Source organism: Lagopus leucura, unplaced genomic scaffold, assembly GCF_019238085.1.
Source record: "Lagopus leucura isolate 7727_CA_CO unplaced genomic scaffold, USGS_WTPT01 Super-Scaffold_1, whole genome shotgun sequence".
NCBI lineage: Eukaryota > Metazoa > Chordata > Aves > Galliformes > Phasianidae > Lagopus > Lagopus leucura.
In genome coordinates this window covers 5,888,159-5,901,810 of record NW_024962250.1, presented here as the reverse complement: position 1 = coordinate 5,901,810, position 13,652 = coordinate 5,888,159, and the positions used below count along the sequence as shown (strand labels likewise).

The 13,652-nt window shown below is 45.5% G+C and overlaps 2 protein-coding genes across 6 annotated transcripts in view; one reads left to right on the top strand and one right to left on the bottom strand.

The window, feature by feature from the left end:
• Positions 1-11,283, bottom strand: part of CELF1 (CUGBP Elav-like family member 1) — a 54,054-nt gene extending 42,771 nt beyond the window's left edge. Inside the window, exon 1 of one of the 5 annotated variants that reach the window (XM_042873116.1) lies at positions 11,265-11,283. The gene's annotated coding sequence lies outside the window, so the exon portion shown is untranslated. The other 4 variants (XM_042873155.1, XM_042873139.1, XM_042873145.1 and 1 more) reach the window with 4 other exon arrangements.
• Positions 11,284-11,495: 212 nt separating this feature from the next.
• Positions 11,496-13,535, top strand: PTPMT1 (protein tyrosine phosphatase mitochondrial 1). Its single transcript, XM_042870857.1, has 4 exons — positions 11,496-11,666; positions 11,732-11,812; positions 12,020-12,211; positions 13,319-13,535. Exons 1-4 carry the CDS (start codon positions 11,496-11,498, stop codon positions 13,457-13,459), a joined length of 585 nt encoding a protein of 194 aa, XP_042726791.1. The 3' UTR covers positions 13,460-13,535.
• Positions 13,536-13,652: the final 117 nt, after the last annotated feature.

The following is a 13,652-nucleotide window of genomic DNA, read 5'->3' as shown; positions in this document are numbered from 1 at the left end:
TGAGCACCAGAGGCCAATAGCCAGCTGTTTTCACAGTTGCTTGAGCACGGGTTCTTCGTGAGGACAAAAAAAACAACTAATAGGTGTAAACTAGGACATCATATCTTTCACTAAGGCTTTTCCTGCAGTTCTCCTTCTTTACTTAAACGCTGTATCTGAGCACCAATGTCACTTCTAATTTCTGGCAGCTGGCAGGAACCATGACACCACCTGACACCCCCAGGTAGGAAAATGAAGCTTTAACGCTTGGCCCTGCCGCACCCAAGAGAGACAAAATATACCCACTGATGAGCAGAGCTGTAACTTCCAGTATGCCACATAGTACAAATAGAACTGCAGCTGGTAATGAAAACAAATGGCTCTGGCCGCTAAGTACTGGAGGATGGAGATGAGCCCAATAAATCTTGTGATACCACTTTGTTACTTAGTGGCAAAGCTTCTGTCTCCCCAGCACCCAGGACTATCTATAAGAGGTTACTGGATCAATTAATGGGTTCCGATCGATGAAATTACTGCCACAGTCAGCACCCGCCTAGACCAGTTAGCTCTGATTTCCGACTGCACCTTCCTGGAATTTAACATCCACGGACATCAAGCCTACCGCTTGCAATTAAAAAGAAAACAGGTAAAACAGACATCATGGTGTCAACGTTCTCTCATGTAAATCAATGTTAAGTATGGACTCACGATGGATGCATACTCATTTAGTACAGCCAATATTAAAAATTTTGAAATGTAAAAATATCTATTCCAGGGAAGAAATTAAGGAGGAGAGCAATTACACATCTGAGAGTAAAGGAGCAAAGACTGCATAAGTGAGATTACAAATAGAGAGGCCTGAACAAAGTAGATCGAGTTTTAATGCGGCAGTTCAGATCACAACCCACAGAAGGCACACCACTTCCCAATCAACATCACGTACAAGACAAAAAGACAACAGAGAGAGCAACGAGAAACCTGTCAGGAACTAGAGGCTCCTACATTGCCAGAAACTTACCAACACAACCATACTTTCTAATCTGAGAATCTGCCATCTTCTCCTGCAACCTGGACGCCCTTGTACCTCTCAGCACCTGGAGCCACACAAGGCAACAGCTACTACTAGCCACTGTGCCCGTTCATTTCTGCAGGCAGAGCTGTCAGATACTGTTTTCTCCAGTCTTACAGGTCAGAGGACTCAGCCGCACGCAGGTTACCAGACAGTCTGCACAGCCAGTTAGCACGCAAACTGAACCGCCTGCTCAACAGTTTGCTCAACTACCAGAACCTGAGTTTATCCATTAACAGGTATAATAGGAAGAACAGATTAAAGAGTAAGAGAGGTGCTCATTTTGGAATCAGTGCAGTTTAGAACAAAAAAGGAGACGAGAAAATTCCCAATTGCTTTATGGTACCACACATGCCAAGGGAAGACTAATCAGCCATAGCTTAACAGCTTATTTGGGTAAAAGACTGAGGTATACTGAACAGAAGCAAAATTCTCAGCTAAAACACTGTGTGTGCCTGCTTTTGGAAGCCATGCTGCATCTCAACAGCCTCATCCATTTCAGCCAAGAAAATGAAACACTTTGAATTCTCTATCATTAGACCCAGAAGCAAAAACCTTGGGGAAAAGCCTCCCTGTGTAATGTCTATACACACAGCCTGCATAGCTCCACAGTAAAGTAAGCCTTTCTTTGATTTCATGGAATCAAATAGATTTGAATTCAGAGGGGGAAAAAATATATGGTAAGTTTCTAACTAAAGCCATCAGCATTCTGCACTAATGCACCCACTACAAAGAGGGAATACATTTTCACCATTTACTGCCAGCTTCAGAGTGAAAACAATTTTGATGTGTCCTAACTCCTAAAGTTCAGAATGTAACTGATCGAGAAGTTGACTAAGCTTGAAATCCCACGTTTGCAACATATTTATATTATATGTTTGGCAACAGGCACAGCCGAGCTCTTTGAAGAATTGAGTGGATAAACTCTTACCTTACATCTGTAAAGAACTGAGGCCAACACTCCATTTTAAAGGATGAAAACTGATTCAAATCAGTTTCAAAAGCAGGTAATTTTTTATTAACTTAATTTTTATTAACTTGAAGAAATTTTACTACTAGCCACATGAAGCTGTAACTCTCAAAAACATTTCATACTATTTCTTCTTCACAGGAAACCACTGGCGTTGCTGTGGGAACATTAACTTGGGAATATTTTGATTTCTGATTTCATTTGAGTTTTTGAACAAATCTAAGCATTCCATCGCAAAGGAGTTCTTCCTAAGCCTCCACTCAGGCTCTCTGAAAGTTTCACATTTGTCTTCATTTGATATACTTTGGTTTCTTCTTTTTCTACAGCATTTCAATATCTTCATATAGCATGTCAAGTATAAAAACCACTGTAAATAATTGAGAAACGCGAGTTCTTCTGCATTAATTCACAGCCTAACACTGCCAAAATCACCCCCAAACACATCAATAAATTTGCAGGGCATCATGGAACATTTTTCTGAGTATCACTCACAAATGCAGCACTACGCTTAAACTGAACTTCTCTCTGCCTAAGGCACCGCAGTGTCCGTTCTTAGCTAAAGTTACGTAAGTAGATCAAGAGACTTCTTTCCTGCTGATTTCAGTAGCCTTCTACTGCACAAAGCATGCCTGTAGCTTTTTTGGGGACCCTGAAATACCCCACCCTGACTGCTAACCTTTGTGTTTAACGCTCAAGGACACCTGTGCCAAGGCAGCTTCATTTGCTCCTCTCTACTCAAGGCCCCAGAAACACTCCCTGCTGCAAAGGCTGGATCAGTCGTTGCCAGACCTTTATGAAGGGCTGGGAAGGAAGAAGTTCCAAGGATCAAGGCTGCCCATGTGCTTTGCCAAGAATTGGAAAGACTCAGCCCTTGCTTGTAGTTTCACGCACATATTTTCAGACATTCTTCACTTATATCTCCATCCATTTTTTCCATTCACTTTTCCTGGAAGGCACAGCATGACATCAGCTGCTTTCCACTGCTAACAGGAACTTTGTGACACAGTAAGTGCTACAAATACCGTTCTGGCTGCATGAGGCCACCAAACAGACACAAACCCCACTAATATCTTGCCAGGTTCTCTGAATTTCTCTGCCTCACATTTAGATTCTACAGGTACTTCATACTTCCAGAATCAAAACCACACAAAGCAAACAACACGGCACACTGTCTTCTCTTTATCCTTACATTAGAAGTTACCCATTTCTTCCCCAAAAAGAAGAGCAGGATTCTCTGCATATCAACACCAAACACGGCATGTATCAGATATGCATGCATAATGACGTGTGTTTGGAGAACACCTAGTACCTCTCTGCCTAGGACCAAATATATTTGCTATATGCAAACAATTCTTAATTAAACTTTTCAGGCTGTGTTTCCAGAGAAGTCTACCTATAAGGTCTCCAAAAAGATGAGATAAAAACGTGGAGAAAATGCACATGTACCATTCAAGATAATCCTACTGCAGATCCAATGTAAGCCATTCCTTTTGACATTAGAACAGAGCATAACTTTTCCCTCCCCAGCTATCTTTCCCTACCTGTGTATAATGAGCCCAGGGAAGGAAGTGATCCAGGTCTGATCTAGCCTACCAACAACAGGAAACCAGCAGTTTTAACCCAGCCATCTTTCCAGCTTCAACTCACTGCACAACCTCACAAAAGCTCCAGGCAGCATAAAGGAAAGGGGAAACATTTGAAAGATGGAATAAGCTTCTTTCCAGAGCAATACCAGCATGTGCTCATTCAGATGACTCACGGATTTGCACTATCAGACTTAGGTGCTGAGTTTGTCAGAATTAATTCTCTTCTCATAAACCATTTTTAGTTTTAAAGGTCCCAAATGATGAGGGTTCCACTATTTCCATTACTAACACACTAAGGTTTGTGCATGTTCTTATACAATTACCTTCACTTTCCAGCTCTGCACCCATGAACCATTTCCATTATTTAAAGATGTCTGCCCCTTCCTTAACAGTATAATTCAGCTTTTTAAATCAAAAGTAAATCCTTAGCAACCTTGTCTTATCAGTTTTTGCTTAAATTACTTATCAACCTTACCTCTTCTCTTCAAGTTTAACGCCTCTGTTTCAACAGCCTTTACAAATATAGCTAACTTCATTCTGGGCTGAATTCCAAATTCCCACAATCTTCCCACATATCCACCCCTGACATAACATTATTCTTCAACTGCACAATTATGATGCCAAAAAAAAAGTTAGCACAGAATGAAAGCAATAAACATTTAAAAGAAATTAAAAAGAAAAACAAAACCCTCCTGCTATAGAATTTCTGGACCTACAAAGAATGTCAGATAAAAGTTAATTTCTTACTTGTCTCCAACCCTGATGTAACTGTTTTTACAAACAGCATAACAACGCAGTCAATCCAGAATGGATTAACAGGTATTATCCCCTAAACTCCAGTATATACACCAAGTAGGATTTCCTGCCCTTACGCATCTGAACCATCATATTTTGCTCCACGAACCACTGGAATTCCTGGAAATGGGCAGTGTGCAAAGTCTCTCTTTTTGCACTGGCTGGCAACAGGTACACAATAAATTTGTTACACAGCTCAAAGCATCTGCCTTCCAAGAAACACAACTGACTGCTTTGTTTGGACTAAACAATGTCACTGTCTTAAGCATCGTTAAGAAGATTTTCACAAAATGGAGACTTAATGCCATTCTAAAGCCTGGCTGTATCTACTCAATGCACTTGGCAAACATGCATTTCTACGGTGTTCTATCCATTTGTCATTACGTCTTTCACAGAACAGATAAACAGTTTTTGAGTCTGCAATAGCCTACTTCCAAGTGTTGGTTGAAACTGCCTAATCACATGCCTGCTACAAGACTACAGGCAAAAATTAAGTATGGTTATTGGAGAACACTTCAAAATAGAAGAATTGCACAATCTTGATTGTTGGCATTGAGTAGTACCAACATTTGCTTTTGATTGTTACTGTAAACTTAGAAACAGTTTATACTGCTTGTGCCACTTTGTTCTGGCTAGCACAAACCAGAGGATGTCAGCTGGGGAGTCAGGAAGAGAAGCAGGAAAAGAGGTAGAGAGCTTTAAGAGGATGTGACAATGCTGAAACATATAAGAATGCTTAAGAAAGCATGCTTAATATCCTAGAAATCCAAACGTTCACAAATTCCACAGGTTCGCCTGATGAAGTTGAGGAAACTACCACGGTGTATCACTATTACACAAAGAATGATCCAAAAGCAGTCATATAGCATATAGATGCTTGAGCTCATGCATGACACATCCCTCTGCCACACATCAACCACAGCTCCCTGCCTGCACGCACTGTGGGACTCAGGCATTGCCAGACAGCTGAGAACCCACCATTCATCTCCAGGATTTCCTCATTCCAAATTCGAGGTACACACAGCTTTCTCAGCAGGAAATATGCTGAAGACAACGCAGTGGTAGGAAAGAAAAAATAATTCCGGTTGATTTTCTGAAGCACTGTTCTCAAAAAAGATTTTAAGATGATACTTCTACTTTACAAGTAAAACAATGTTTTCTTCACTCATACTCCAAAAGCAGATTTCACTTTGCATAGATAATCAAAGGGCATGAAAAACTGGAAGTGGACAGCATCCCCTAAAAGACAGAAAAAAAAGTACTTGTATCCTATTTCCCATTCCCCCCTTCTTGATTTCTTGCCAATGTTAACGGCGGATCCAGTTACTGCCACTATTTTGAGCACCCTTCCACTACTGTATCAACAGTTTACTACAGTTCAAGCAGCCAATAGACTGCCCTCACTATTTGTTCACCTGATCTACTGCTTAAGAAAACCACTTGTGAATAGCCCTCCCACTGCCTGCAGAGCCTTAAAACAAAGTTTATGCAAATCAACAGCCAAGGAAGTACCAAGAACAAGCTTCCAGCTCTTCCTAATAAGGTATTTCCTACAACTCCATCCCCTCAACACCAACTCCTTATTCTACGCTGGGCCGGCCAAGGTCTGGCTCTTCATTAATCCCTCCTGCCCTTAACAAGCAAAGGCAGGATCATGTTTTCATTAATCTTCATGGCAGACAGGGACAACAGACCTTCAAAGGCAACAATCAGACCGTGGCTGACCACTCCCCAAAGCAGGCAAGGATATTAACCCCCCCCCCCCCCCCCAGAAGACAGCAGCTCGCAGTGACGTTGTACTCTTCCTATAAGACAACTGCTTTCCCTCCTCCACTCCCAGTCAACTACATTCCAGCTTGGACAAATTGCATTTTACATTAAAGAAAAACAAAGCATCCACAAACAGATCACCTTTCACTCCGAATGCCAGTCCTCCCCAGACGCAGACAGACAGACAGACGTAACGACAGACTGTGACCCTGGCTCTCAATTCCGCTCAGCAAATGCCGCACACACACACAAGGCCGGCCACACCGCCTAGCTAGCTGCTGCTGCTGTACAAATATAGAAAGTGGAACAAGCATTTCAGCAGAAGGGATTCTGCTCAGCTCTCCAGGAGGGAGGAGCAGGGAGCTGAACTGGCCCAAGCGCTTTACCCATACATGGTCTCTGACAGAGCCCGTAGCTAAGACAAGCTCCTCCACACACGCACACTCTCATTCACCATCATGCTGTGTAGGGGAAGAAAAGATTGAAGTGTACAAACTTAAAGGAGTCGTCACTGTTTAGAAATGAGTCCAAGTTCATTTTGCTGAAAGTCCACCTCGGCAACACAGAAACTACCAATGCTCTTCTCCACCCGATAGAATTTGGCAGCAACTTGGAAGAGAGACAAAAACCTCCCTTCCAGGGAATCCCCACGTTTACCAGCATTTCAAGGACTGCTAAACTGGCCAGGTCTGCCTTGTTGGTTTTGGAAGCACACACACGCATGGCATTTTTCACCCAAAACCTAACTACAGCAGTTTTTTTGAACCTTTTCTCCCTGTGCTGCTGCCCGTTTCTTCTATTTAGCATATCACATATTTCACATGGTGGTAAGTAACTAAGTTAGAAATTCTAGCAGAAAAGTTTTCTCATCTGAGTAAGTGTAAGCTATAACTTTCACCTACACTAGGAACGTAGTACCACAGAACCAGAAATGCACTCACACAAACTTCCGTGCAGCCAAAACCCCTGAAGTAAATATGCAATCCCTTCTCCAAAGACCTTACACATGGATCATTCCCACCAGCAAATCCTAACAGCTCTTTTGACTGTGCAAGGATTCTTCACTGTTCCACTCAGGAATCATGCTAAGCACTCTGCAGTCATAACACAAAGACAGGCAAGACAATACAAGAAGAAATATTTGCTTAGTCAAGTTTTCACAAGACTTTTTTTTTTTTTTTTTTTTTTAATTATTATTTAGAAGCTTAAATAGAAAACAGGAATTTGTGGATGGTAAATAATGAGCAGGTACAGCTGAAGTGGCAGGAAGATTTTAAGACAGTGATCTAGAAGGGAATCTAGCACTATAATGAGAGAAGAGTTTCCTTCACACTGTTTTACCTACAGGAACTGCAAGACCCAGAGACATTCAACAAATTTCTGTTCCTGAAAGATCATTACTTCGTTGCTTTCCCACAGGAAGAAGCATTCAAAGCTTTACCTTGTAAAATGTTTGCAGGCATTAGGATGCTTGGCATCCATCCTGCAAATCTCTATAGTAAGTTAAGCAAGATGCTATCACTTTTGTACGTAGCCTTGGACAATGCCAGATACTTCAGTTACAGACTTCATAAATAACCATATCCTCTGGTTTGGGAAAACAGGCACGAATCTTCAGTTGGAAAGCCAACTGATTCTGAAGGATCTGTGGATATCACAGATATATATATGCTGCAATCGCTCTTGAACCACGGTTTGAGTAAAAAGTAGCAAACAATATTTATGGATGCAGTGAAAAACTGAATTTTAAATCAGATGTTTGAAGAATGATGGATTTACTTTGACATGTGTAATGCTGAAATCTAGCAAATAAGAACCACATTATTATTATGAAAGGCATAGTACAAAACCGCCTGCAGACAGAAGTGAAAGCTACTGCAAAGACCTATTTTCTGAAAAACTTGAATTAATTTCAAGCAAAAACAATATAACCCATTCTGGAACTTCAGCTGAGTTTTTCTAATAATCAAGAAAGAAATTGGTTCTGAGAGAACACACAGCATGCAACTGCAGAGAAACATTTATCTGCAAAGGGAAGCCTGCTATGTACCAGCATGACACAGTGCCCACTCAGCAACCACTCACCCTCTCATTCACATCCTCATTTAAGACCTCCTCAAGATGTGCTGCTGAAAGGACAAAGAGCCCAGAGTGCCGACTCATTTGCCTACAACATCTAAACCAGCTATTCCAAATTACATTTACAACTAATTATAACCAACATGTGTAATCTAACAGGTAATTCTAAGAGCACTTTGTATCATCTAGTCTAAAGATATCACATCAAGTCAATTTGTTAAATTAGTTCTAAGTCTACAACAGTACTGGCAACCAAAATGTGCAGGTTGCCACTAGCACTCTGCCTCTAGCAGGATAGCCAGTAAAATGGCCAGTGCAAATTAAAAAACAGACCACAACATACTGAGAAGACTGAAGACTGTATGACAACGTGTGCACACGGGACAGAGAAGACAGCTCATGGACCATGATTCTAGTTCTGAGATAAAGCTTTCATAAAGTAAATAAACTCACACAAACTACCTACAAAACAGAAATTCTTTTCTGAGCTTAATGAAGTCTCCTGCTCAGCTTGGGGTCTTCATTACTTGCTCCTCACTGTTGCTGGCTGAATTCAGGGTGGATGGAGAGTAACGTTCTTTCTTCTGCAACACATGGAGCTAAAATGGCTGAAAGTTCCACGCTTATCAAGATGCCAGAAAGACTTCCTTTACCTGAGATGACAACCATGCCTCATTACATTGCTGTCATAAACAAACACACCTGCTCTGTCTATCACAGTCCAGAGCTGTGAGCTATTCAATGCTACAGCAAGTCTTTGCAGATTTATCTGCCCTATGGCTTTAAAGCAGTTCACATTTTCTCCTTTGTCCTCCCCAGACCTCCTGCACCTAATGTATATTTCAGCTTTACATGCTTGGATCGAGTGTGAACAAGATGATGTTTAAATGACACCCGGGAATTCCTGGAAGTGCAAATGCTGAAAGGCTCTTTTTTCACTGTTATGCCCCAAACATAAAGCATCTTGGCAGGACAACCAAGTGGAGACAGAAGAGGTGCTATCTGGCATTTTTCCATGTAACACAGGCAGTCCTGTATCAAGATGAAGTACATTAAGACTGCTAGATACTTCTTCCATCAAAACCTCTCTCCTGTCTCAAAAAAAAAAAAAAGGCAATAGGATAACAATTCAAGATACTGTGTTGCAAACCCTCAAGAGAAATATCATTAGAGGGCCCACACAACTTTTCTTAATTTACAACTCCCATTCCAATAAACAATTCAGTATTTTATTTTGCTTTGATTTATACTGTTGTGTTTTGTGGGGTTTTTTTTTTCCTCACCGAATATCTGACCAATGGATTAAAATGGTACTTCTCACATAAGGGCAATTACCAAGGCAACAAATATTTGCAAAACTCCTGGGGAATGGTAAACTAAAAGACAAGAAGCAATATTGAAAATGCCCAGATTGTAGTAAAGCATTAAGAAACTCAGGTCAAGTCTGATAAGCAAGAATGCTGAACCATATCTGAGAACACTGGACTATTGCAGCTGCTTCAATAGCAAATCTCACATTATCCCTACTTAATGCTTCTGCTGGTACGTAGAGGTGCAGGCAGGTCCTGGAGCAGATATATAAATTCTGCCTGTACCCAGAGGTCTCCTCATCAGCAGCGATGCAACAGGACATAAAGCTGCTGGATGTATGCTGCACCCACCTTCCCATGTCCTATAACAAAGTAAAGGTGTAAGGATTTTTAAATGTGTGCCACAGCAATGTTATTTCCAGTAAAGCTGCCTCTTACAGACCTGCATACAGATAACTCACATTACAGAGCTCCCAAGAATACAGCCAAGGGGAATGAAGCAGAAAAAAAGTTGATTGTGGACACGTGGTGCCAAGTCACTGCAGTGTTTTAATCTAGCTGATGAGCTATGCTATAAAAAAAAGCAATAAAAAAGACAGCTAAAGGCACTAGGAGGTTATTCAGCAATTATTGTGACTGCTAGTTCAAAGATCTAAGCCTGAAGTAACAGACAAATACAAGCAAAAAACAAAAAATAAAACAAATCAAGATGCTCAGGAAGGCCAAGCTCTCGCAAAGCATGTTTTAAGGTGAATATCCCCGTCAAGTTTTTTCTAGATCAAGTGAGCTCCTGTCGAAACACACCCCAGGAGCACACTGAAGCGGTATGACGGGAGAAAGCTGCAGCGTTTGAAAAATGCACCCACGACTTCTGGCAGAAAGAATGTCCGTGCCTTGAAGGTGAGCACGTCCGAGCCACGACTCCTCGGGAATTCGAAGGAGTAAAGGTTCCATGCTTTATTATAACGCAGCCTCCCTACTTCCTCCTCATAAACAGTCCTATAAAAATCTCACGCTCTTAATAACCTTTATTGCTCGAACACGCGTTTACCATCCAGTTTACGTTCGGCTTCTCCTGCTTTTTATGTTTTGCTCCAACGGCGTCCACCACCACTCCCAACGCCTGAGGCTGCACAACTCGCACGGCGATAACCTCCAGCCCCGTACTCACCCCCACCTAACCAGCCTCCCCCCCTCACCAGCCCCAGAGCACGAGCCCGCTCCCGGCACAGCTCCGGCCCCGCTCGGCAGGGCCCCACGCCGCCGCCCGGTCGCGCCGCCGCTCTCCCGCCCCCCACCGGCGGCGCCGCCCCGGGCCGCACTCGGCAACCGCACTCGCAGCCGCAGCGCCCCCCGCCGCCGCCGCCCCGCGGCCCGAGGCGCTGTCACCGCTCGGATCGCGGCCGACGGCCTCCCCAGGCCCGGAGCGCGGCGAGGCAGCCAGAACCCCGGGGCGCCGCGCGGAAGGAGGCGGCGGGCGGCCCCCGCGGCCCCAATCCTCCGTGCGGTGCGGGAAAGCGCGCGGGGGGGAGGAAGGCGCGCCGCGGAGGCCGCCGCCGCGGCCCAGGTGGGCTGGGGACCGAGCGCCAGGGGAGCGGGGCGGGAAGGCGGCCGTTACCTGCGCGAGGCGGGTCGCGCTCTCCGCGGGCTCTGCGCCGCTCCTGCCCGGCCCGGCCCGAGCTCCTCCTGCCGGCCGCCGCCCTCACCTGCCCCCGGAGACCCACCCGCAGCCGCTCGGCTCCCTGCGCCGCCTCGGGCCGGCTTCGCAAGATGGCGGCGCTTCCGGGAGAGACCACGCCGGGCGCGAGGCGGGGGGAAGCTAGAGCCGGCCGCTTCCCTCAGCCTTGGGACGGACCTTCCGTGCTCCGTGCAGCCACCGCCGCGCTCCCCCGCGCGCTCCCCGGCGGTGCGCCCAACCACCCGCCCGCCCAGCCGCGATGGGGGTGGCGGCGGCTCTGGGCGCTGGGGCGGCGCGGTTGCTTTTTTACCCGACGCTGCTATACACGGCGCTGCGGGCGCAGCTGCCCGCCTCCCGCCGGCCCTGGTTCCACCGCATCGACCGCGCCGTGCTGCTGGGAGCGCTGCCGCTGCGGGGCCGCAGCCGTAGGGTAAGGGGGCGCGGCGGGGCGGGCCGGAGGAGCCCGGCAGCGCCTGACGGTGGCTGTGCCCGCAGCTGGTGGCCGAGGAGAACGTGCGCGCCGTCCTCACCCTGAACGAGGAGTACGAGACCCGCTTCCTCTGCTGCTCCGCGCAGGTGGGCTCCGCTCGGCCTCGTGGCGGACCGGGGAGCGGGAGGTGGGAACGGGACGGCGGGCGGGGGGACCCCTCGCCTCTCCTCTCTCCGCCTCGCCGCGGTCACGGCACCGCCGCGTCTCCCTGTCGGTGTCTTGGTAGGCTCCGGGTGTTCTTCCTCGAGGGCACGAACCGGAGTTCGAGCGGGTGAACGTGCCACTTGTTGCAGGAGTGGGAGGCGCTGGGAGTAGAGCAGCTGCGCCTCGGCACCGTGGATCTGACTGGAGTCCCCACGTTGGAAAACCTGCACGAGGGCGTCGAGTTCATCCTGAAGCACCGCGAGCGCGGTAACAGCGTCTACGTGCACTGCAAGGCGGGGCGCTCCCGCAGCGCCACCGTGGTAGCGGCCTATTTGATCCGAGTAAGGAGAGCTCTCTGCTGAACGGGGTTTGTTTTCATCGACTGTGTGCAAGCACAGCCGACCGCTGCTACCAGCGTTTGCTCGAGAAACACCTGAGCAAGCGCTGCTGCATTCGTATTCCATGATTTTAGAGTTTGGAATAGACACTCATTTCAAAAGAGGTAAATAGTGAGGCCCCAAACTCACGCTGTTGTCTGCTTTGTAGAACCTGGCAAATGTAGGGTAAACGAACAATCAGCTTAGATTTGCTGAACAGCGGTTGAAGCTTTCTTTGATGATCTCATTTATATTTGTATCCCTCACTTGCCTGCACTTATGGCACAAGTTATTAACGCTGACAAAGATGGCCTGATTTTACTGGAAAGAGAAACTGCTGTTGTGCCAGAGCTCTGAAATGTGTGATATGATGCTATCTGTAGTGGCTCTGGCAAAGTAGTCATACTTCAAGAAGCTCTTCGGACTGCTGGGCCATTAATATAGCAAGTTCTGAGCAGGTTTTGAGAGATTCTGAGATTCTTAATCGATTCTAGGTTCACTGAGCAGATAATGGTCTGTTTCTGTTGTTCAGACCTTTTCCTTGGCTGTCTGAAATGGCGAGCCTTTCTACGCTTCTTGGTAAATACAACTCAGGATCAAGGGAAGTAGGGCTGGCTTTCTGAGTTCTCTGCAGAGCTAAGTGGGTTGGCACTGAAAACAAAATCCCACATATGGATCCTACTGATGGTGCTGCTGAACGCTCCTTGGAAAATCTTTCTGTAGTGATGCACTAACTCCTTAAGTACCAGGGTAATAGTAATGTTTTAATAAAACACTACCCTTTCTGTCTGGTGGGACTGGGACATGAAACTATTCACAACATGTAGGAATTCTGAGTGAGATAGACAGTGAAGGTCCTAGGCAGCACCATCCATCCCTCCTTAACTGAGGAACTCATATCATGAAACTGCAGTGAGATTCAGGCCCTTCTGAGGAAGTTTAAGTAAATAGAAGGGATAAAGATACCAGTTCTTTAACAGTGCTAACATTGCCTGTAACATCCAAAGGGGGCTCCCTTAACTGGTGCAAGGATGGAATGGATTTTCACTTCCAGGGTTTCTGCCTTTTCAGCTGCATCACTGGAGCCCTCAGGAAGCAATAGAGGCTATTGCCAAGATCCGTCCCCACATCCTTATTCGGCGTAAACAAGTCCAGGTCCTGGAGAGTTTTCACAAGGATGTTACTGCTGGGACAACTGCAGAGTGTCAGTGAGAACTACCAAAATCTCAGACTCAGCTATTTTAAGTATTGTACTTCTTGACCCTCAATAAAGAAATTTTTATATAAATTATGGTAAAAGAGAGTTTGGGCTGTTTCATTATAACTTTTTCTCCATATGGCCACTTTTTTTTTTGAGTGCTATCATTCTCACCCGCACATGAATGTTGGGCTGAACCGCAATCCA